Below are 25,776 nucleotides of genomic sequence, written 5' to 3'. Positions count from 1 at the left end.
ACATCTAGACTCAATAGAAAATAAAACAATAGATAATAAAAAAAAAAATGTTTTGCATTTAAGGCTCTTTACCACTTGGCTCTAAACCACTTTCCTAAACTGAGTATGTATTACTCTCCCTCACACACTATGACATGGCTAAATTTACCTTACTGCTTTTCCTCAACAAAGTCCATTTGCTGTCTCTAGACTTTCAGACTTGCTGTTGCCTATATCTGGAACATACTTCCTTTTCACCTCTACATGGTACGTAGCTCCTGGAACATAGTAAATGCTTAATAAATGTGTAGATTGACTAATTTAGAATTCTTTGTTTCTTTCAAAGTTCACTTTTATACCTCTCAATCTGTGTAGCTGTGAACCCCACTTTCATTTCCCTGTACTTATTGTATGTGTACATGACTATATTGTCTCACTCAAAAAATACACATTTTTTAAGGCAGTGACTTATTTTCTTTTTCTTCTTCTTCTTTTGTTTCCTATTTTCTAGCACAGTGAGTGACCCGTAGTAGTCACTTAATGAATGTTTCTTGAATGAATGAATTTAATGAATACAATAGTATAACAGTATAATAGTAAAAAAGGGAAGGCATGGTCCCAAGACAAAGGAATGTTAACAATGTCTAAATGTACACAGAGAGGAATTAGAATCTAGATTTTCTAATTCTGTCCTTCAGTTACCTCTAGAACAAAGGTTCTTAAGCAGAAATCTATAGATAGATTTTGAGGCAGCCATGTGATGTAGTGAGTAGAACACTGGACCTGGAGTCAGGAAGACCTGACTTCAAACCTAGCCTCAGACATTTACTAGCTTTGTGACCCCGGGCAAGTCACTTACGTCTGTTTGCCTCAGTTTTCTCCTCTGTAAAATGAGCTGGAGAAGAAAATGGCAAACCCTAAATGGGATCACAGAATTTGAAACAATTGAACAACAGCTAAAGAGATGTTAGGCTAGCCATGAACTTGAATATTAAAAATATTATTTTTATTTTCACTAATTTTTAACTCAAATTTAGCATTTCTTCAAAGGTGACTTGAGAAAATAAATAATCTAAGAAGGGCTCTTTCTCTCTTACACATACACACAAACACAAACACACAAACACACACACATACACACACACACACAAGATTAAAGACCCATGCTCTGCAATGGTAGAGCGCTTATATGCATTTCTCCTGAAAACTCTTTAACAAATACTGACCTGTATTCATATCCCCCTGAATATATTCATCTTCATATTCTTCACTAAAGACTGTCACATGGCTTCCTTGAGCATGCTGTAAGCAAGGACTTTCAAATATGTTCTTCCAGATTTGTATACACTCTTCATTCAATGGCTCCATACAGTTACAATTCCACAGCACACTTTCCTTTAGTTTTTCCCTTAATGTGATGCACAGGTGTCCTGCTTCATCATCACTACTGCATTTTTCTGTCCTCGAACCACATGTTTCTTTAAAGTTCTCATAGATCATGAAGCAATGCTCTGATGCTTGACAAACCTGCATGGCCACCCTGCAGTCACTGACTGCTTTGCTTCCTTGCACACTCCTTTCTGACATGGTCCACTGGATGACATCTGATTGAATAACTTGGTCTGAGGCCTCTGAATGCTCTGTAAAAAATGAATACAAGCATATGAATTAATTAATTAAGAAATCTTTATTAAGCACCCACTACCTGCCAGTCAACTGGACTTTAAGATAAGTTATGTTTCTGCCCCTCTGCAACATAATCATCCAATTTCCCTTAAAATTAGTCATATATTTAGATTTAGATTTTTCACAATATTTAACTTGAGAGCTTAATGGTAACTCTAACCACGTCTGATTCTCATGTTCTGTTCAATAGAACTTCCATGGGATAGGATTAAATCTGTGATTTTATTGGCACAGAGAACTTCTACAAGAAAACTCCCTGTACCAAGTGAAAAACTACATCTCTTCAACTTAGAGTATTAGACAATTCCCTAGGAGAACTGTGTGGTTGCGGGTGGGTCACACCTGCCAATACATTCTCCAGAATTCCTGACTTTAAGATTATCTGTCTATCATCTACATTGTTCTGCTTTTCTTTTCTATTTTTATCTCCAGGGCTTAGCAAAGTTCTTTGCACATGGTAAATACTTGAGTACTTTATAATTCATTCATTCATTCCACCTTAACATTTCATATATAAAACAACTGTTTTTTTCTTCTATTGTTTCAAATTACTGAAAGTTTCTCTCTGCTAAGATACATACTCTCAAGTGGTATGGCCAAAGTCAGTTTGATTTTTTTTTTTAATCCCCCAAACAGAATAGGCAAATAGCAACATCAAACCAAAGAGCCCAAAGTCATACAAAAAATCAAAGTTCATGGAGTATTCAGGGACTCAAGATTATGTAAGACTTTGGTGGGAAGTTGTTCACCATTTTATATGCTGAAAGGTAAAGACAAGATTCCATTTTGGAGGAAAATAGAAACCTAAATAAGACTTTTTGATAAGTAAGAAAGACAGAACTAAATATCACACAACCCTCTTCTTCATTTGTGTAATGATTACATTAGATAGTCTTAGGTTTCTTGTGAGAAACATGAACTTAAAGAATTTGAACCCTTCTACCAGTTGTCAAAATACAATCTCATATCTGTAGAAGAAAATTTGTGGTGTTACTATATCTGAATACAAATGGATCTAGTGGGAGATTTTCAATGATTTTTTAAAAAAAATATAATTGAATTCAGCCTAGTTCTTTGGTTTTAAAGCATAGTTAAAAAAATCAGGTCAGACTTAAATTATAGTAGTCATAACCACAGAAGAGATCAATCTATCATGATCCATGGAGGACATATTAAAGATTGCATATAAGCATCGTAATCCAGGAAATGGTTTTAGGAAATTCCTCCCAATAACAGCTCTTCTTACCAGCCTGTCCACATGTTTATTCAAACAAAAGGATTATAAGGCATCAGCAAAAAGGAGGCGAGGTATCAGTTACAGTCCTGTCATTGTGTATTTGTCTGATTATGCAAGATATTTTTGAAATAAAATGCATTTTGAGCAAATTAAAGGTCATAACGATATATGTCACATTAAATTATTGATTCAGTCCTTTTACAACCCAATTTCCATAAATATTTTTGTGCAAGTATAAAATCTACAATTCAGAGTGTATTTCAGCAAAATTTGATATATGAAATACATGAGAAGATACAGAGTATGTGTTGGAGCTGATTAAGCTACTTCTACAGCTGACTGGCAGAAAGGTAGTTCAGTGGATAGAACTCTAGGCATGGAGTCAGAAAGACCTGAGTTCAAATGTGTCCACAGACACTTACTAGGGCCAATCATTCGACTCCTCTTTGCCTTAATTCATTAGAGAAGGAAATGGCAAACCACTCCAATAGCTTTGCAAAGAAAACCTTGTAGCATCATGAAGAGTTGTACAAAACTGAAAAACAACCACAGCTGATTCAGACATTCATACACTTAGGAAATCTATAAGTTTAATTAGGTAGGGTCTATTTTGTCATTAGTAAGAACCTGTTTTCTCCTGATCATTTTCTATATTTGAGAATCTTATTACCTGCTTTACTGGTACATTGTTTCCCAAGCAACTTGTTAACACTACAATAAATATCTTCAGTACAGAGACAGTTTTTAAATTTGGGATATTGATCCTCCAGGGACTGGATACTTAAGTTGCAGCTCAATGAATCTTTCATCTTGCAGTCATTACCTAAATTTTATAGACAAATATATAATATTACATACATTAATTTGGATTTAATTACTTGATTTCCCAAAATAATTCAGTTAAAAATATATTTTACTCCAAAACATATATTCTGCTCTCTCTCTCTCTCTATATATATACATATATATATGTGTGTGTGTGTGTGTGTGTGTGTGTGTATATATCTATATATATATATATAGATAGATATATTTAATAACATACTAATTTAGCGATACCAAAATTTCATGACTTAGTGAGTCAAGGATAAGCACTACAGGGTGAATTTCTTTTGGTATTTGTAGGCTACTTTATTTAAGCACAAAAATTTATTTTATTAATTTTTAGTGGAAACTGTGTTTTTGTGAGTTCATTAGTATAGGGAATTTTCCCATTTGTGTTTATAGATATATTTCATAGGAATAAAGTTTTAGTATATAATAAATTGTGATTATAATGAAATGATTTTTCACTAGCTTAATTTCTTTATGGTCATATTCTAGATGAAAAATAGCAGAATCTTCTTCTTTCAGAAAGTGATATATTGTTTGAAGCCCTATAGGAGAGTTAAATTATTTTTAACATTAGCATAATAATACATAGTGTTTTAAGTTTAAAGCATTTTAAAAATATGATCTCATTTAACACTCACAACAATTTTGAGAAGTGTGTTATTATTATCTCCAGTTTACAGATGATGAGGAAACTGAGACAGATAGTCATTAGATGGCCCCTAATAAGTGGCTGATGGAAGTTTTGAACTCAAGTCTTTACAATATCAAGTCTAGTTCTCTGTTACATGAACTCATTGCCTCACAACTTAGCTGTGTGTCCCTGGACAAGTCACTAAATCTCTCAGTGCTCTTCAAAACTCTTCAAAGACTGTAGTTTCAGAAAAAGTGCCAACCTTACTTGGTAAGAGAAATTTCCTCATCCAGTCCTTTCCCTATAATTATTAAGTCATAGGTCCAGTTCTTATTTGCATCCCTATTCATTTTAACACCAGGCCTTTCCGTATAATTTGTAATACTGAAAGGGGAAACAAAATAGACACATGACATGCTTAAGAACATTTCTGATAATGATAATTATTTAACTGATAATGAGAGAATTATAATAATATAATAATAAGATTTTGGAAATCACTTCTTTTTGTATAGAGAAAAGTGTACTGTTTGAGCGACAGAAGATTTGGGCTTAAATCCTGGCTCTGACAGTTACTGAATGACCTTGGGTAAGTCATTTAACATATTTGGGCTTCAGGTTTCCTTATCAAAAAAATAAGAGATTTGGACTAGATAACTTCTAAGATCCCTTTCAGTTCTGTCTACGATCCTATGATTAGATCTTATGAAAATACCTCAAAAATAATGACACACAAAACATTAAGTGCTCTTGTTGACACGATTTTGAAATTGTCATCATAAAATATTCAGAATGATTTTCTGCTCAAAGAAAACAAAGTACTTTTATTTTTTAATGCTTTACATTCTCTCAACTCATCAAGTGACTATGAGTATTTTTTTAAATGTTCTATTTCAGTTTCTGTTTACATAGTGTTTAAATGTAGTTGTGATGCTTAATATTTCTAAACCATTGTAATATTTATAATGTGTTTAGGAAAAATATCATCTTGAATGTGGATTTTTTTTCAAATATTCATTTTTTTAAAAATATAAATATTTATATCTTATCTTCAAATCCCCCAGATGGCCAGGCTTTTATGACAGAATCAATTTATTATATTGCATTATGCATGAGCTTAGCCTCACTTTTCTGCTGTCTTAGTGATTGTGTAAATGTATTTATTCAGCTGCCTAATCAAAAAAAAAAAAAAGGAGAGGATAGCTTTTTCAACTATTGTTATTTCTTTAATGATTATCATCTGATCTTCTCCTTAAAGGATAACTGGCTAAAAGCATATATCCCAATATAATGCTATTTGATTCAACATTGTTGAGCAAATAACAATGATAAAACATCACAAAGGAATATGAAATCCATGTGTATAATAAAGTTTTGATTCCTGAAAATATCTTTTGAAAAATGTTGTACCATTTCAATGTGTAGCCTTAAAGTGAAGCACTTCTTTATCTGAAAATCATTTGGTGTATTACTGAGATGTATTCATTATGATTATAACATTATTTTATTATAGCATTACATTGCATAGTTCTGTTTTCTATTTGCAAATATAAATATGACAGTGTGCATCTCTTCACATAAATATATGCATTTCTGAAAAAAGATCAGTGTAAAATGGATAAGGTTAGAAACTGAATCTGTGTCTATACATATGTATATACACACATATGTGTATATATATATATACATACACACATATGTGTATACATACATGTATATATGTATATACACACATGCATACATGTATATGTACACACATGTGTATGTATATGTGCACATATGCATATATATGTATGTGTGTGTATATGTGTGTGTATATATATATGTATATATATATATATATATATATATATATATATATATATATATATATGTATGTATGCATATATGGTTGGAAAACTCCCCCTAGCAATGAGGGTATATCTTTCTCTTCAATTTACATTTTTAGAGCATTTTCTGGAACAGTCGTGCTAAACTCAAGTAGACTCAAGACCAATAATCCATAGATAAGTGTCTCTGAGGAATGTATACTGATGGTTTTAAATTGTGGTATTATATATGTTTTTATTGCATTTTATTTGTTTTATTAAATATTTCCCAACCACATTTTGATTTGGTGTGGACCACACTTGGGTGTATTGTGGAGCATGCTGCTGCCCTGCCTCTGGATTTAGTCAAAGGGCCACACTTAAGGAAGGGCTATACTTGAGGACCACATGTGACCTGAAAGCCACAGGCTCTCCAGCCCTGGGTGAGAGGCAATGTAGCATATGTATTGAGAACAAGCTTGGAGTCTGGAGCTGTTAGGGACAGTTCAGTTCAAGTGTGACTTCTGACACATATTGGTATAGTAACCCTGACAAAGTCACTTAAATTCTAGAATACTGACCTGTTCTCTAAGGTAAGAAGGGGCTGACCTACATTGGTAGAAAGGATTCCCTAATCCTGGAATTCTCTTTAACAATGAAACCACAGACCCAATAATGATTCATATATAAACAAGAATGATTGGGTGATTGGGACATAATATAACCATGTTATATTCATTACTTTGTTAAAACACTAAATTTTGATCCCTAGCTAAGTCAATTAACCTTGCTGTCCTCAGTTTTTGCCTCTGTAAAATGAAGGACAACTGCATAGGACTGTATATTTGGAGGAGGGAGAAACTACAAAGAACATCAATTCCAACTCCCTGTTTTTAAGATGAGTAAATGGAAAGCCAGTGAGATAAAATGATTTGTCGAAGGTTACATGGATAGTAAGCATTAAGATACAGGATTTATTCACATGTTCTTAGATTCCAGTGCTCACCTAGATGAACTGTAAGAACGAGATTCTATTTGTAGCCCCTCTAAAGGTTTTTTATTTTTTGGCTGTTGTGGTTTTGAAAGAAGGGCCTCTGAATTTATCATTAATCCATCAGTATTAAAATGGGCTTACAACCTGATCATGAATTTAAAGAAAAAAATACTTGAAAAATATGCTAAATCTTATCTGTATACATGTATGTACATGCTTATATAAGATATTTATTTTTAATTATTTAAATAATGATTATATACACATATGCGTATTTGTTCTTTAGAGACAGAGGACCTGGATTGAAAGACCTCCTTTGGCATGACCAATTTGACCTCTCTCAACATCATTAAACTTCCTCAACCTTAGTTACTTCTGTAAAAATGAGGGTCTTGGATTAAGTGGCCTCAACAATCTTATGTAGACTTTCTACCTGTATGATTAAGCATTTAGCCTTGCTAGAACTTAACTTTTCAATCTATAAATGAAGGGATTGGCCTCTGAAGTTCCAATCTATCCCTCATTCTAAGATTCTATATACACAAGCGCTGATGAACCCTACAAACCTGGGGAGACTTGCAGAGGCTTGGGAGCAGATTGTATGTCTCTGGCTAAGTGAGAGAAGCCTAGTCAGAGAAAAGTAACTATAGGGTTCTGAATATTTTGAGGCATTTTCAGGCATTTTCTCAATATTCATAGATCATCTACTAAAGCAAAGGGGAACTGTGAAATTCAAGCAGAAGAAGTAACTAAAATGATGAAATAACCACACATCTTTGAAATATTAAAATATGTGTCTATGTGCATACATGTGTGTGCACATGTATATCTATTATAAGGCTGTATTTTATGAATAATATGATTGCATAGCATTGTTTCTAAAAAGTGTAACTTACTATATACCCTTGGGGATCCCCATAAATTTTATCTTTGGGTCAATGAAAATCAATTTCAGATCGCAAACCCAACTCATTCCTTTCAGTCAAATTCCAACTGCCTGGGTCAGTGACTTCTTGGGTGTCCCAAGAGAACCTAGTCTTGGCAGAAACAAAAAACAGGACCCCAGCAAAATTCCAGAGTTTCGTCTAATTGCTCTGCTCATTCCTCTCCCCACCATGTGAACCCAGGTGCTTTGGAGAATTTGTGAAGGACGGAGAGAGGACTTCATTTCTCTCTTTCTTTCTCACTGCAAAATATTTTAACACCCTCTAAGGTATAAACAAAGAGAATTAAGCACTTTTTTTCCAAGGGAAAGGGGCTTTACCTAAGGGACTACTATGAAAGTTTTATATACTTAGTTTCCATCTCATATGATCACCTTAATAAGTAGGATTGCTTTTTTTATGAAATTTTTTAGTGTCACTAATTTAGCGATTTGAAATGGAGGACAAAAAACTAGTATGAACCAACAATCAAATCAAATTAATCAATAAACATTTATGAAGTGTTTTTCTATGTGTCAGGTACTATACTAAACACTGGAGATACAAAAAGAAGCAAAAGATGGTCTATGCCTTCAATGACCTCACATTTTAATGGGGGAGAAAACATGAAAACAAATATATACAAGGCAAGCCATATAAAGGATAACTAGGCAATGATTACTAGGATAGCATTAGAATTAAGAAGGACTGAAAAATTCTTCATGCAGAAAATGGGATTTTATTTGGGACATAAATCAGGGAAGACAGTAGGTGGGGATGGGGAAGGAGAGCATTCCAGGAATGGGAGACAGTCAGAGAAAATGCCTCAGACCAAGAGAGATGGCATGTCTCATTTATGAACTAGCCAGGAGGACACTGTCACTGGATTGAAGAGTATGTAGTAGGAAGTAAGGTATAAAAAAATGGGAAAGGTAGGAAAGGTAGGAGGGGGCTTTGAATACCAAAAACAGTATTTTGTGTTTGACTCTGAATGGGAGGGGGCATGATGACTTGGTTGAATCTACACTTTAAGAAAATCACTCTAGGTGCTGAATGGAGGATGCATTGAAGTAGAGAAAGACATGAGTCAGACAGATCCATCAGAAGGCAATAGTCCAGGCGTGAGGTGACAAGACGTTAGAATGGTGCCATTATTAGAGGAGAAAAGGGGACATGTTTGAGAAAGGTTGTAAAGAATAAATTGACAGACCTTGGTCACAGACTGGAAACGGGGGTAAGAGAGAGAGTTAGAAGTCTAGGATTACTCCTTGGTTAGGAGAATGAAGGACTGGGAGAACAGTGTTATTGTCTATAGTAATAGTGATAAGTGGTAAGTGGGGGAGAGTTTAGGGGAAAAGAAAATGAATTTCATTTTGGAAATGTTAAATTTAAAATGTCTACCGGACATCCAGTTCAAGATGCCTGGAAAGCAGTTGGAGATGTGAGATTGGAGGTCAGCAGATATATTAGGGTAGGATAGGGTAGATGTGAGAAACATCAACATAGTAATTAAATCTATGGAAGTTAATAAGAAAGTCAAGTGAAGTAGCATAGAGGGAGAAGAGGAGAGGGCTCAGGACAGAATCATGTGGGTCAACTTACTTCAAAGGATGGGATCTAGAAAAGGACCCATCAAAAGAAACTGATTGAGTGGTTAGATAAGTAGGAGGAAAACCAGAAGAGAGTGATTCACTAAAGCCAAGAGAGAAGAGATTATCAAGAAGATGGTGATGAATAGTGTCAAAGACTGTAGACAGTTTGAGGAGAATGAGGACTGAGAAAAGGTCATTGAATCTGGCAAATAAAAGATAAACTGTAATTTTGGAAAGTGCAGTTTCATTAGATTAGTTAAGAAAGAAATAGTTCTATTTTAAAATTTTATGTTTAATATTTGTTGAGCTATTTCTTAGGTGGATAAAATGATTAGATTTTGTAAATGAATAAAAGGATTGAGATGTCAACTTGTCATCTTCATTATAACCCTTGCTCGTTGCGATTGTTGTTGGAGAAGTTGTGCCTAAGGAGATAGAGAGCTATCTTTAGAGTAAAGGATTTGCTATTGTGCTTCAGTCATTTTTAGTAGTGTCTAACTCTTTGAGATCTCCTTTTGGGATTTTCTTGGCAAAGATACTGAATTGGTTTGTCTTTTCCTTCACCAGTTTCACTTATAGATGAGGAAACTGAGGCAAGCAAGGTTAAGTGACTTGCCCAAGGTCATACAGCTAGTAAGTATCTGAGGCCAGATTTGAACTCATGAAGATGAGTCTTCCTGACTCAAGACCTGGAATAGGGAATGCCTGGGTTCAAGGCATGTTTCAGACAGAAATTGACTTCGCAACTGTGACACATCACTTAACTTTTCAGTGTTGTACTTTATTCTCCTCTACTACAGGTTATAGACTAATTTCTGATCTACATTGAAGGAGGGCATTTTTATACCAGCATCTTCCAAACCAATGTAATCAAAGATCTTCCCGTTGTGTAATACAGACACACATATACAAACATGCATATGTGTGCCAATATGCACATCAATATATGCACACATATATAATTAATCTATATAGCATGTATTATATGCTATATATTATTGAATGGATTACATGTAAGACACATATATAATTATACATAATAACTAATGTGGCAAAAATAGTGGTTTTGGCATATGTGTGCATATAAAACTTCAGAAAAATAAATCAAACCAACATAATTTCTAAAGGACTATTTTACCTGAAACATCACAGACGTCTTCAAGGACTGCCCAAGCAAGGTCACATCCATTTGGGTCATTTATACATTGTTCTCTCAAGTGTGTACAGTCAGTGATCTGGGCTGTTGATTTCTTTTCTAAGTACAGCACTAAAACTTTAAAAGCAAATATTACTGACTCAATGTCACAATATATGCACATATGCATTCTGTTGATCCAATTTTTTCATACTAAATATATATATATATATATTTAGATATATATATATAATCTATATCTATTCTATGTATATAGAATACATATATCTATATATAGAATATATATCTCTATATATCTCTATATATAGAATAGATATATCTATATCTATATCGAATCTATATATATATATATATATATATCTAGAATATATATCTATATATATATCTATATAGAATATATCTATATCTATATATCTTCTGGAAAGGAAAGTGTGATGAAAGCTTATCATTGGCAGCAGCAGATTTATTATAAAATGTCTATTTCTGTTTTAAAAGCAATTGATTTAGTCACTGTAATCGACCTGACCTTGACAATGGGGGAAAAGAGAAAGAGTGGCCATGCATAGAAATATGATTTAAAAAAAATCAGATGACCAATTAGATATAACATTCTTCTGATCCATTGTCTTTTATTTTGGGTAGACAACATAAACTTGCACACATGGAAAACAAACAAAAAACAAAATCTGGCACATTCTCAATCAGGCAATAGAAAACTAAGGAAACCAAACAAACCCAGGACTATATGGACACAGTTACAAAACACTTTTAACACAAATAATGTCAGATCTAAATAATTGGAAAGTTGCTTGTGGGTAGGCTGAGCTAATATAATAAAAATGACAACTCTACCTAAATTAATTTACGTATTCAGTGCCACACCAATCAAACTACCAAAAAATGTATTTTATAGAGCTAGAAAAAGTAGTATGACAATTTATCTGGAAGAACAAACAGTCCAGTATCTCAAAGGAATTAATGAAAAGAAATGCCAGGGAAGGTGACCTAGCCATACCAGATCTTCAATTGTATTATAAAGCAGCAATCATCAAAACTACTGGATACTGGCTAAGAAATAGAGGAGTAGATCAGTGGAATAAGTTAGGTACTCAAGATACAGTAGTCAATGATTATAGCCATCTACCATTTGATAAACCCAAGGACCCCAGATTCTGAAATAAGCGCTCACTATATGAGAAAAACTGCTGGGAAAACTGGAAAATAATATCGCAGAAACTGGCCATAGACCAGCATCTGACACTGTATACCAAAATAAGATCCAAATGGGCACACAATAAAATATAAAAACTGATACTGTAAGTAAATTAGGGGAGCAAAGAATAGTTTATCTGTGAGATTTATGGAGAATGGAAGAATTTATGACCAAACAAGAGTTAGGGAACATAATGAAATGCAAAATGGATTTGAGTATATTAAATTGAAGGGGTTTTGAAGCCAATGCAACCAAGATTAAGAGGGAAATAGAGAACTGGAAAAATAATTTTTACAACTACTGTCTCTGATAAAGGCCACATTTTTAAAATATATGGGACACTGAGTCAAATTTACAAGAATACAAGTCATTCCACAACTGATAAATGGTCAAAAGATATAAGCAGGCAGATTTCAGTGAAATAAATCAAAACTATCTAAAGTCACATAAAAAAATGCTCTAAATTAATACTGATTGGAGAGATGCAAATCAAAACAACTCTGAGGTACCACATCACACCCATCAGATTGACTAACATGAAAAAAACAGGAAAATGAAAAATGATGAAGAAAATGTTGAAAAGTTGGCACACATTCATTATTGGTGCAACTGTGAGCTGATTCAACCATTCTGTAGAGCAATTTGGAACTATACCCAAAGGGTTATAAAGATGTGGATACTCTTTGGCCCAGCAATATTACTTCTAGAGCTATATTCCAAAGAGATCACAAAAATGGGAAAAGGACCCACATGTACAAAAATATTTATAACAGCTCTTTTTGTGATAGCCAATAACTGGAAAATGAGGGGATGCCCATCAATTGTGGAATGGCTGAACAAGTTGTGGTATGTGAATTTAATGGAATGCTATTGTGCTATAAAAAGTGATGAACAGACTTCAGAAAAGCCTGGAAAGACTTCTGTGATCTGATGGTGAGTGAAGTGAGCAGAGCCAGGATAAAACTGTACACAGTGACAGCTATAGTGTGATGACAATTTGATAGACTTGACCCTTCTCAACAATTCAGGGACCTAGGACAATTCCAAGGGATTCATGATGGAGAATGCCACCCACATCCAGAGAAATAACTAAAGAGTCTGAATACAGAGCAAAGCAAACTATTTTCTTTTTCCTTTTGTTTTTCTTTCTCATGGTTTCTCCCATTTGTTATAATTCTTCTATGCAACACAACTAATGTGAAAAATGTATTAATGAGAATGTATGTGTAGAGCCTATATCAGACTGCAAGCCATCTTGGGGAGGGAGAGGACAGTGAGTGGGAGAAAATTTAAAACTTATGAAAGTGAATGTTGAAAGCTAAAACTAAATAAATTAACTAATCATTTTTTAATTAAAAAATAAAACCAAGGAAACCATAATGCATTTGTTACATCTTAATAACATTTGCCTGTGCTTTAATTAGAAAAGTGTAATACAGATGAAAGGTATTAGAATATTCTACTGAAAACATTGAATCAGTTTCAGACCTATTTTATCTCAATTTGCGAAAACTAAAACAAGATGACAATGAAAGTCATGCAGCTGTCTATCCATTTCTTTATAATATCTGGTACTCTAGGATTCTCTTTAGCACTCTCCCACAGGATTCTCAACTCTGCTCCAGGGATTCTGGGTAGTGGTAAGTGATATTTGTCCTTATCTTGTCCTAAATCAGTCTTCCATATTACTTTTAGCCATTTCCATTCCAGGTTGGCTGAATCCTTCTCATCCTCTTTAACTCCCTTGAATTGAATCCCAGACTCTACCTTTGAAAACCTGGGCTCAAAGAAATCAATTAGCCTGCTAAGCAGCATTTGTTAAATGCTTACAATGTGTAACCTATGACAATATAGGAAAAAAGACAACAAAGAAAAAAACCAAAAAATGCAAGGTCTCCAACCTCAAGAAAGTCACAATCAACCAATGGAGACAAAATTCAATCATGAGTGACAGATTTATACAAAATAGATGGAAAATAACCTTAGAAGGAAGATATTAGTAGTGGTAGGATTGAGAAGGAGTAAAAAGAATGTGAAGGTAATCTTGAGGTGAAAAGGGATAGCAATTTAGAATTGGGAGATTGCCAGTGTAAAGAAACACAGCCATAATAAAAAGGTCAGCAACTTTTTTAAAAAATCAAATTCTTGGGATATAAAGGATAGGCATATTGGAAAAGTAAGAAGAATATAAATTATAAAGAGAATTAAATGCCAAACATAAGATTTTCATATTTGATATTGGAGGCAATAGGGAACCACTGGAGACTATTGAACAGGGAGTGACATATTTGGACTTCAGACTTAGGAAAATCACACTGGAAACTGATTGGAAGATGGATTGGAGTTGGAATAGATTTGAGGAAGTAATATGAAGTGGAGGACCATTACAACAACCTAGTTATGAGATGAGAACCTGCACTATGGTTGTGAAGACAAGCATGCTAAAACTTGCCAACAAATTGGATATATGAGGTGAGTGTGAAAGAACGATTTAGAAGGACACCAACGTGGAAGCCTGGGTGACAGAGAAGATGATGAGGCCCTCAACAGTAATGGGAATATTTGGAACAGAAGAGAAGAAAAATGATGAGATCAATTTTGGATGTGTTTAGTTTAAGCTATAGATAGGATACACAGTTCAAGTTGTTTGATAAGCAGATAGTAATGTGAAATTGGAGCTCATGAGAATGGATGGGGCTGGATGTATAAAACTGAAGAATCATCTCCCTAGATAGAGATCATAATTGATTTGACTCACGCTATTGAAGTTGATGAAATTACCAAGCAAGTTAGTGTAGAGACGAATTAAGTATAGTGTTAGAAATTTTGATTAAATCCTTTATTAGTGGGCATGACTTGAATAAGTTATTATGAAAGGAACTGAAAAGAGTTCATACAGGAAAAAGAAACACTCGAAAAGAACAATGTTTTATTAAATCCTAGAAACAAAAGAATACATTTGAGAAAAGTAAGATCAGCAGTGTCAAATAGTACAGTTTGGTTAAGAAAGATAAAGATTTGAGAAAAGATCATTAGATGTGGTAAATAAGAGATCATTGGTGGCTTTACAGAGTGAAGTTTCAGTTGATTAATGTGCCTGGAAGCCAGATATCACTCTGTTTAGAAAACAGCTAAAGGAAAGGAAATAGAAACAGTTTTTGCCTTAACTTCCCTGGAACTAGGACTCTACATTTCTTCCTTACTATGTCAAAACCATACTGGCTGAACTGGGGCCGTCCTCTTTTTTCTCCCTTCTCCATGGATCTTGAGATTTGCATTTGAGTTCCTAGTTTTCTAGGTTCTCTTTAAGTATTGTCTCCTATCTTTTATGCATTGCCCTCCTTAGAATGTAAGCTCTTTGAGAAGAGGGACAATTTTGTTTTCTTCTATTTGGATCCTCTGCACACAGTAAGCATGCAATTGTTTTTAATTAACTATTAAAAAATCATAATGAGCCAAGTGGAAGAATTCCATAGAGTTTAGTGCTGACCTAGAAGTCTGCAAAACTTGGGTTCAAGTGCTACTTCTCACAAATACTGGCTTTGTGATCTTGGGTAAGTCACTTAAACTTCCAGTGCCCTAGGCTTTTCTCTAGGACCCTAAGCTGATAATGATTTAGGAATCTACTTCAGTGTGAGGAATTCTTATACGGCTGAACTCACAGATCTAGGACATAATAAGCTTAAATTTCATTGCTTTACAAAATTCAAATGTTTCTAGGATATTGCAGGTTTTCAAATGTATCATGTGATAAATGACCAACTAATTTTATAGTTGAGAGAAGGGCATTATTTATTTATTTATTTCTGGATCAGATAGAACTTTTCCTTAAACTCCCATGAAACAAAATTTTTGGTTTCTACACAACTCTCTAAATACCTATAAGTCTTTTGCTAAGAAAATTACATGTTGAAAGACAGATTATTCTTGATAGGAAATCTCTCATAGGAAAATACAGCAAATGAATTAGAATTGAGACCACAAATTTTCACAACTCTATAATATGCCATCAGTATAAAAACAACTGTAACTCTTTGTCAATAACAATAACTGCTGACTTGCAAATTTCAAATTTCTCCACACATTTTTCCATTTCTATTGCTGACTCACCTATTTGAATATTTTCTATGGTCCTTTAGATTTTTTCAGTAAATTAGCTGAGGTAAATATTGTCTACAAAATCAAGTATAAATGTCCCACTGACTTGGTTTACATGAGCTACATGTACATTTTTAGCACCCCAAGATGTGCTCTATTCTTTCCTTTTTGAAAGTTAATGCCATGTTTTTCATATGAGAAATAAAATTTTGGAGTTAATTAGTATAAAACATTTTTTCTTTTGCTGCTTCTTATATGTAAGACCAGCTGGAGTATTACATTAGAGCATTTGATAATGAGAATGTTCACTGAGATTTCATTCCCACAACTTCTCATTGTGTTACTAGAATTCAAGATATGAATCCCAAAACAATGATTAGGGAGAGGGTGATGGTTGTAGAGCTTAATAACTTCTAGAACCTAGAGATAGAGTATGGGGCTCACAATGCCACTCCAAAAAGAAAAGACATACTTGCAGGAAAGCATGCATTATAATAGCACCAAAAATCTACAGATATGCATTTTGAGCAGTTTGTTGTGTTACCTTAGCATCTCTGTTAGAGTGATGGTGAATTTCTCCTCTGTTACATATCTAGGGAGCCTCTTCCCCAATTCCCCACCCCACCTTGCAGTGGCTGAATTAAACTCTCAAACATGCTCTGTATCCTCTCTTAAGGGATATACTTCTATTACCTTCCACGACAGTAGTTGACTATATTTCCCTTTATATATACCCACAGAAATAAAAATATACATACATGGTGGAAATAATAATACATGCAAATGGGGAATGGAGAGATAAAATAACTGAACTAAAATGATAAGAGACTTGGATTTAAAAGAAGTCAAAAACATTTTACAAATCCTTTCAGCATACTTGCTTCATATATTCTTCTCCTTTAGGTATGAAAAGAATAAAGAAACCCTCAGTAACTCAGTTCTTGTTATGGTGCTTTCATTTATACCTATAACCATCAAACACCTGCTTGCTTAGAAAAAGCAAACAGTTTACCAGTCTTCTTCTAGATGGGTAAAATAACAATGACCAGGCAGAACTGAAGGAAAACAACTCTTCCTCAGTTTAATTTATAGGTTTGTCCAAATTATGAGAACATGCATTTGAATAGACTTCTTTAGTACTACATACAACAAAGCAAATCATTCAGTATTGCACTTTAAGATAAAGTGAACACCTGTTTACCCCCGTGTTACTCAGAGTGTACCAAGGGCAAATGGCAATTAAGTGATAAATGATCTCTGGATTGTGAAACTCATCAGATATGTGATGTGAAATAGCTCACAGTGCTGTTAAAAAACCTTTTACTCTGCTTAATGTACCATGTTGAATATATTAATATATATGAAAAACTAAAATTATGACATTTAAAACTATTTTAAAAGATAATTGGAAATTAATATTATCTGTATTATCCTATCTTACAGATAAACATAACACAAATTTTCATTATTAAAAGTCTCTAGCATATGCTTTTATGTTATATATTCCTTGTATATATTTACTGGATAATTTAGTCATATATTATGTAACATATTACATTTGCTAAATGCCTAGGAAGACATGGTTAGGATTAAAGATACATTTCAATGAATGTAAAAGTGAGGTAATTTACAGGACAATAGCAGAAGTATCGAATAGTAGCCTAAATAAGTACAAGATTTGTATTCTTTTGGGAGGAGATGCAGTTGAGCATTTGATATTGACACGCTTGCTGTGACTATTTACTACATAAAAGTGTCCAGTTTGTAAATTATTCACAGCCTGTATATTCTAAATAATTAAAAAAGTTGGGAACACTTACCTAGGAAAAGGACGATTAACATTCTGGAAGATTTGAGCATGTTCATCAGGAAGAGTGTAGTAGAACCACAGGTCTTCGCTCAAAGGTGCTTCAGAATAAGGTTTCAGCACAACTCAGAGCTGAACAGCTCCCTGCTTACACACTGCTGATTGGACAGTCAACTTCGGATGTCACCACTCACTCATCAATGCAAAATATCGTATATTTTTTCTACTTGAAGTCGTTCTTTGCTCCTTATTCAATTCTTCTTTTAAAGTGCATTTTAACAAGAAAGCTCACAGACCTTTACTGGCCTTCTTGCTATTTCTAGTATATGCTTTTTCATCTCCAGACCCTAAGCATTTTCACTAGCTGCCTGCCATGCCTGAAACTATTCCTTCTTCTTCCTCCACCTCCTGCAAAAACAAATTTGTGTTGAACAGGTCACGTCTGTACATATATGACTCTTTCTGAAAGATATCTGTGTGTATATATGTGTATATATATATATATACACATGTGTATATATATATACACATATATACATGTGTGTATGTATACATATATATGCATATACATAAATATATATATAGATACACACATACACACATAAACAAATGTTAAATTTGGTACCTGGTCACAAATACTTCACAGATCTCTTTGATGCTGCTTGATCTATATTAAAATGTAATTGGGAAATGTGTAACAAAAGGAATTAAAATGTGATTAATATTAAAGTTAGTTTGTGATTTTTTAAATTAAATATGCACTCTTCAGGGATCAATGTTTTATAATTTACCTTCCTTGTATTAATAGCTTCCCTTTTTAAACATGTATCCTCTGTTTGGCCACTCTCTTTTCCATCACTTTGATGTACAGAACACATTTTCTGACATTCATAATGCATGAGATGTGATTTTTTTTAAACCCAATCCCTGTGTCCTAATTTTGACTCATTTTTGGCAAACACTGAAATGATTTTTCACTCAATTCTTCTAATGACTCTGTACCTAATTACTCTTCATTCCATTCCATTTCAATAGGTATTCCTTAAGTGCCTTTTGTATGCTAAAGTACTGGGTATACTAAGAGAAAAAAAAAAAAAAAACAACCTACAATTGGTTTGCAAGAGAGGGATAGTGATCTGAAGTAGACTTTTGAGAAGTCATTCTGGAAGTAGCAGGGAAGTATTTCCCCAATGGAATGAAAGACAGTTTCTCTTGAAGACACTAACGTAGAAATATGAGTTGCTATGTTGTAGTACAGACTCAAACCATTTGTAAGCTTCTGGTTGCAGATAGGTTAGACTAGAGACAGACTGATGATGATTGGTTGCTGTGGGTCATGTGCTAGCCACCAGAAATATTTTTGTGGGCCTACTGTGACATTTTTGGCATGTGGGGTTGCTAATCTTAATTTTTATTGGATAATTTTCATGAAATTCTATATCAATTTATTTTAGGGTAAATTAAAAAATAAAATTTTACATTTGTCAAATTATATTTAAAAACTCAAAAGCAAAATCTACCATCCTAGTGTTGCTTCTTATCATCTCACATCAGAACTATTTGAAGAACATTCTAGTTTAAAGACAGAATGATAACAACATGTCAGTTTGACTAGAGATAAAAAAATCATGAGGTAAGTCTAGAAGATTTTAAAAAACTGTTTAATTAACATCAATTGATGAGCAGTTACCAGGTATTTAGCAATGTTACTGAAGACACACACATGTATGTGCGTGTATATATATGTATATATACACACACATACATATACGTGTATGTATATACATACACATATACACTTATATCCACATATATCCATATATACATACACATATATGTGTGTGTGTTTGTGTGTATCCTATCAGATGACTTGGCTCAGTTGCTTTTCTTAGTTGGGAGACTGAGTAAAAGGGACAGGACACCAGATGATTTGAAAGGATTGGAAATGTGGAGAATATTTTTACTTTGGGTTGTAATTTACTAACCTAAAATCATATCTATTCCAGTGGTGGAGTTTCCTGGTAGATAATCTCATCAGACCATCTTTCTGGGGAAGGAGGTTCTAGATAATCTCATCAGAATGTCTAAGTGGGATGGGACATCTAAGAAAGAGGAGACCTCATTTTGTGTGTGTGTTCCTCCTTCGTTGCCAAGGAAGACCATGCCATCAGAAAAATAATGACATGACTTGCTCTTGACTTTGTTTTGAGTGAGGGGGGCTGTGCAGGTCACCAGTCTCACTTCTCCTCCAGAGTCATCTGAATCCAGTGACCAGATATTCATCAGAATGACTGGAGATGACCCAGAATGAGGCAATTGGGGTTAAGTGACTTGCCCAAGGTCACACAGCTAGTGAGTTTCAAGTGTCTGAGGTGAGATTTGAATTCAGGTCCTCCTGACTTCTGCACTGATACTGTCTTTATTTCTATAATCATGCAAGCTACAAGTCTTTGACTTCTAATTCTACTGTTTCTGAGGATGTTTTCTCTAAATACCCTGCAAATTTTACACATTTCCCCTACAAATTTTTGTGGTAGTCACTAGGATTGTACAAGCAAGTCATTAAGCATGAATATATAGTACTAATAGTCACACACCTGTGTTCATCATTTGCTAAAATAATCTTTAGCTTCATGCTTCATTGTAAAGTTTCACTGCCTCATTTTTCAGATGTAATTTCTTTTAGAACTCATTTTTCTTGGATATTCTGGGGAAATAATTGAAGGGGGTATACTAATACTATATTACTAGCACTTATATAACACTGTAAGTTTTACAAAGCCCTTTCCAAATGGTTTCTCATTTTATGCTTACAACAACCCTGAGAGGCTGTTATTGTTCTATTTTCCAGTTGTGTCTGACTCTTAGCGACCCTAAGCACTCCAAGTGACCTTGTAGCACTCCAAGTTTTGTCATCTTCCACTATCTCTCAAAGTCTATCTAAGTTCATGTTCATTGTTGCCATTTTACTATTTATCCATCTCATTCTTTCCCATTCCCTTCTCTTTTTGCCTTCAATCTTTCCAAACATCAGGGTCTTTTCCAATGAGTCCTGTCTTTCTGTTATGTAATCAAAGTATTTAAACTTCAGGTTCAGTATTTGACCTTCTAGGGAATTCTCTGAGTTAATTTCTTTAAGTATTGACTGATTTGTTTTCCTTGTTGTTCAAGAGATTTCTAAAGTCTTCCCCAGCACCACAGTTTGAAAGCATAGATTCTCTGGTGCTCAGCTTTCCTTAAGAGTCTAACTGTCACAGTCACATATTACTTCTATAAAAAACAAAAACAAAAACAAAAACAAAACCCATAGCTTTGACTAAGTAGACTTTTGTTAGCAAGTTGATGCCTCTGCTTTTTAATATTCTGTCCAGATTTGCCATAGTTTTCCTTCTAAGGATCAAGGCTCTTTTAATTTCATGGCTGTAGTCATTGTCTGCAGTGATATTAGAAACCAAAAATATAAAATCTGTCATTTCTTCTCCATTTGCCAGGAAGTGATGGGATCATTGACCAAGATCTTAGTTTTTTGTTTTTTTAATGTTAAACTTCAAGCCAGCTTTTATGCTCTCCTCTTTCACCTTCATCAAGAGGTTTGCTAATTTCACTTCACCTTCTGCTATCAGAATGCTATCATCTGCAAGTCTGAGATTGTTAATATGCCCTCAGCAACCTTAATTCCAGTCTTTGATTCATCCAGTTTGTCATTTGCATGATGTACCTTGCCTATAAGATCCCTGGGAAGTAGATGATATTATTATACCAGTTTTACAAATGAGGTAACTGAGGCATGCAGAGGCTAAAAGACTTGCTTGTGATCACACAACTTGTAAGAATCTTAAAAGCAGATTTGGACTTAGGTTATTCTAACATTAGGTCCAACACTTTATTCACTGCTCCAACTATCTGCCTCATACAGCCTAGAAAGGAGGGAAATAAAGGTATGTGATGTGCTTTTAGGAGTGTTTGTATTTTTTAAAAGAAGGAACAATTTCAACTATTTGATAAATTTATTTGTTTTGTCAACTTAAAATTATTATTTTATGGCAAACAATAATTTATCACAGTAAAAATAGCCTTATTATATTTACCATAGTAATAGTAGCCTTAGAGTTCAAGTTCAGATTTAAAAATATAGCTTTTCTTAAAAATTTCCTTTGCCTGTGTGTGTTTACATGAGACAGAGCAATAACTAGGGTAAGGGTGATTTGGAGTTTTCCACAAGCAGGAAAATTTAGAGGACAGTAGCAGCACTGTCCTGAGGGCATTTTCTCCCTGGTCCAATTTGCCCCCTGGGCAGCAGTGCTCATTGCAGGGTGCTTCTTCAAAATTCTACATTCTAGAATGACTGTAAGTGAATAAATTTATTTTGACTAATATAAATATCCAAATTAACTATAAAAGACAAATGAAGAAAGATAATACCTGCACTTAGAGAAAGAACTGACAAATAGATCTATAGGATAATTTTACACACATATATGTATATGTGCATGTATATATGTGTATATATACATATATACACAGAGACACACATATATACATATACATGTGTGTTGTGTGTGTGTGTGTATTGATGTCGTGGTAGCCATATTCAGGGAAGGAAAGGGAAAAAAGGAATTTACATGATAATTTTGCTGTATCCTTAAAAGAGTTGAGCATTTTGCATGGTAGATTTGCAGTTTCATGTGCAATCAACTTTCTTATTATGCTGAGTTATGGAAATACTTGTTTTGTTCCATAAGTTAAAAATAAAATGAATCTGAAAGAAAAGAAGCTTTGCCGTTTTCTGTAGTGTCTTGTATCTCTCTCCTCAAAGGTCACTCCCCAGTTGAGACCTGAACCTGACACAGAATGCCTGCCACTTTTCAAATGAGCTAGTATATGTAAAGGGCTTTGCAACTCAACTATAATTAAGGAGATATTTCAGGAAACTCTCTGAGGCTTAAAGAGGTAAATTAGCTGCCTGTGGTCACACAACTAGCAAGTATCATAGAGCTGGGTTTATACTCAATTATTCCTGGAATACAAATTCAGTACTTGATCTCCTGAACCACAGGAACCTCCCCTTGATTTGAATGGATGATTCGGAAGAGCAGTTGGAATCAGTGAAAAGTTTTAGTTGTCAGCTCTTTTAAGAGAAAATGAGTGTAATGTCTTAAAGCTCCTACTTCACTTAAACTAGTTACTATGTTTTTTTAAGTTCAAGATGGAATCTCTTGGTTTTTCTTTCTATGTCAATTATTCCTGAAGGAAAACACCGTAAATATGTGATTAATATTAATAATAATAAATTGTATAGTGCTTTATAGTTTATAAAACTCTTTTTTCCACAATGCCTTTGTGGGAGTGGATAGTACACATACTTCTTATGACAATTTCACATGTCAGGAAAATGACAACAATAGAAATTAATTGGTAGCCCATGTGCAGGACTTTCAGAAAATGGCAGAACTGAAACTCAAATATATATATAGTTTTTTGACTTCAAGTCCAATGTTCTTTCTACTAGAGTCGTACAACACGCTGCCAGAGAAGTATCTCTATCTATTGTCCTTCCTGAATAGCTAGATGGGAATATTGTTGCAACTTAATTCCTTTTACCTCAATGGGTACAGAATTAGAGCATTAAGGTAAAATAATGATTGTGGTGGTTGTTGTTATTTATTATTATGATTAGCAGCTTATAAACTGAGAGCCTATAGTTAAGGACACTGAGGCTCATTGACACAGTGAATTGGCCAGGGTTACATGGTAAGTTTCTGATGTTCCTGACCATGAAGAAACAACATGTGGCTGAAGAGGAGTTTGGGAAGAGGGTGGAGTAGGTCAGAAGATTCCAATCTCTCGAGATTTTCCCCCACAGAAAAGATGAAATATCATGTCAAGGGTAATATTGAGCAGTAAAAGTATATAAGACTAGGGACAGAACAGGGGTCCTCCTAGGACAATCAGAGATTTGGAGAAAAGTTCCAGAACAAGGTTTGATACCTGTGAAGAGTAAACACCTAGGTCCTAGTCCATTTAAACAATGAGCAGCAAGCCCTCAAGTTAGCTGGGCTGGAAGGCTGCCTCAGTCCCAGTCACAGGAACTTTTACTCCAAGGACAGTGAGAGGTGTTGGGTGTCTTAGCACTGGAAAATCACAGGAATCTCTGGTGACAAGAAATGCCACATCAAACTGTGCTGCATAAATGCAACCAGGGGAGAAAAAGAGACAGCACAGGCCTGGTGAGTGCAGAAACCATGGGGCAAGAATGATACTGGCTATGTTTTCTTACAGGAGGCTGCAGGTCTTGGTTTCAGTTCTAAGCAAGCGGTGAAAATTGAAGGAGGATCAGAGGTCAGCAGCACCATTCCCCATCCCCGAAGCCTATGATTATCAAAACTGAGTTACTACTAACTAAAAAAAAATGCATAGACAAGGAGAAAAAAATTTAATTATACAGTTACTACAGGAATAGAGAAAACTGGGCTTTAACTTCAGAAGATGATACTGAAGTAAAGAAACCCTCTTCTATCCCAAAGAATAATTTCACCTGGTCACCTGCTCAAACAGAATTCATAGAAGAACTTCAAAAAGACTTTAAAAATTAAATGAGAGAGATTGAGGAAAGACTAAAAAAAATAAGAACAATACAAGAAAAACAGGATTATGAAAACAAAGTCAACCAATTAAAAAGAGATTGAGAATCTTAAGGAAGAAAACAATTCAAAATCAGAAAAGGTTAAGTCATTGGAATTATAAAAGATGAATTAAAAAAATATACACGAAGAATGAAAAAAGCAAGGAGAATATGAAACATATAAGAAAAATAACTTATCTGGAGAACAGATCAAGAAGAGAAAACATAAGAATAAACAGACTACCTGAAAGCTATGATCAAAAAAATAATCTTGACATAATAATAGAAGAAATAATTAAAGAAAACTGTCCTGAACCATTAGAACAAGAGGGAAAAGTAGATATAGAAAAAAAAAAAACCCTGCCAATCACCACCTGAAAGAGATCCTATGAGGAAAACTCACAGGGATATTATAGTCAAATTCCAAAACCCCCAGCTCCAGGATAAAATATTACAAGCAACAAGAAAAAAAACAGTTTAAATATGGTGGTGCCACAATTAGAATAGCCCAAGACTTAGCAGCAGTGGGACTAAATGACCGCAGGTCTTGGAACACTGTATATCAAGGAACAAAAGAACTGAGGTTCCAGCTGAAAATATCATACCCAGCAAAGTTAAGCATAATCCTGAATGGAAAATAAAAGGATATTTAATGAACCATCAAACTTTCAAGATTTTGTTAAACACACAAACAAACAATGAACTTAATAGATTTGACATACAAGAGCCAAAAGAAATGTAAGGTACATACCAAAGACTAATCACAAAGGACCCAATAAGAACAGACTGTTTACCTTTTATGTGTGTAAAATTTTAAATGTATGTCTAAGATTGTTATTAGTGATTGGGTAGTTTATAAGAAAAGTTGGGGTAGACCTGAGTATGATATGACTTTAAAAAATGAAACCATTTAGGAACAGACAAAATAAGCAATTATTTTATACAAATGAAGTTCAAGAGCAAGAACTGACAGACACCAAGGAATTAGATGGGGAAGGAGAGTTGTTAGTTCTGGAAACCTACTTTCATTGGGAATCAATTTTAAAAAGAACAACGCACACGCACACACACACACACACACATATGTATGTATATCTAGAAGAGAATAAAAGTCTTCAAAATTCAGAAATAAATAAAACTCCAAGGGGATAAGGAGTGGGGAGAGGACAAAAGAAGAAGCTCTGGGGTGAGGTAAG

At 34.2% G+C, this 25,776-nt stretch overlaps 1 protein-coding gene across 1 annotated transcript in view; it reads right to left on the bottom strand.

Annotated features, from left to right (window-relative positions):
• The window catches only part of LOC140522811 (GDNF family receptor alpha-like), a 30,853-nt gene extending 12,803 nt beyond the window's left edge, over positions 1-18,050 (bottom strand). The window contains exons 1-3 of the mRNA XM_072638056.1: positions 17,972-18,050; positions 10,823-10,957; positions 3,573-3,725 (exon numbers count right to left, since the gene is read on the bottom strand). Coding sequence (XP_072494157.1) covers positions 3,573-3,725; positions 10,823-10,957; positions 17,972-18,017 — 334 coding nt within the window. The 5' untranslated portion in view covers positions 18,018-18,050. The remainder of the gene's footprint in view (positions 1-3,572; positions 3,726-10,822; positions 10,958-17,971) is intronic.
• Between the last annotated feature and the right edge of the window lie 7,726 nt (positions 18,051-25,776).

The sequence above is a fragment of the Notamacropus eugenii genome, chromosome 2 (genome assembly GCF_028372415.1).
Source record: "Notamacropus eugenii isolate mMacEug1 chromosome 2, mMacEug1.pri_v2, whole genome shotgun sequence".
Taxonomy (NCBI): domain Eukaryota; kingdom Metazoa; phylum Chordata; class Mammalia; order Diprotodontia; family Macropodidae; genus Notamacropus; species Notamacropus eugenii.
Note: the sequence above shows the minus strand (reverse complement) of the source record. Positions and strands in the feature narration are given on the sequence as shown.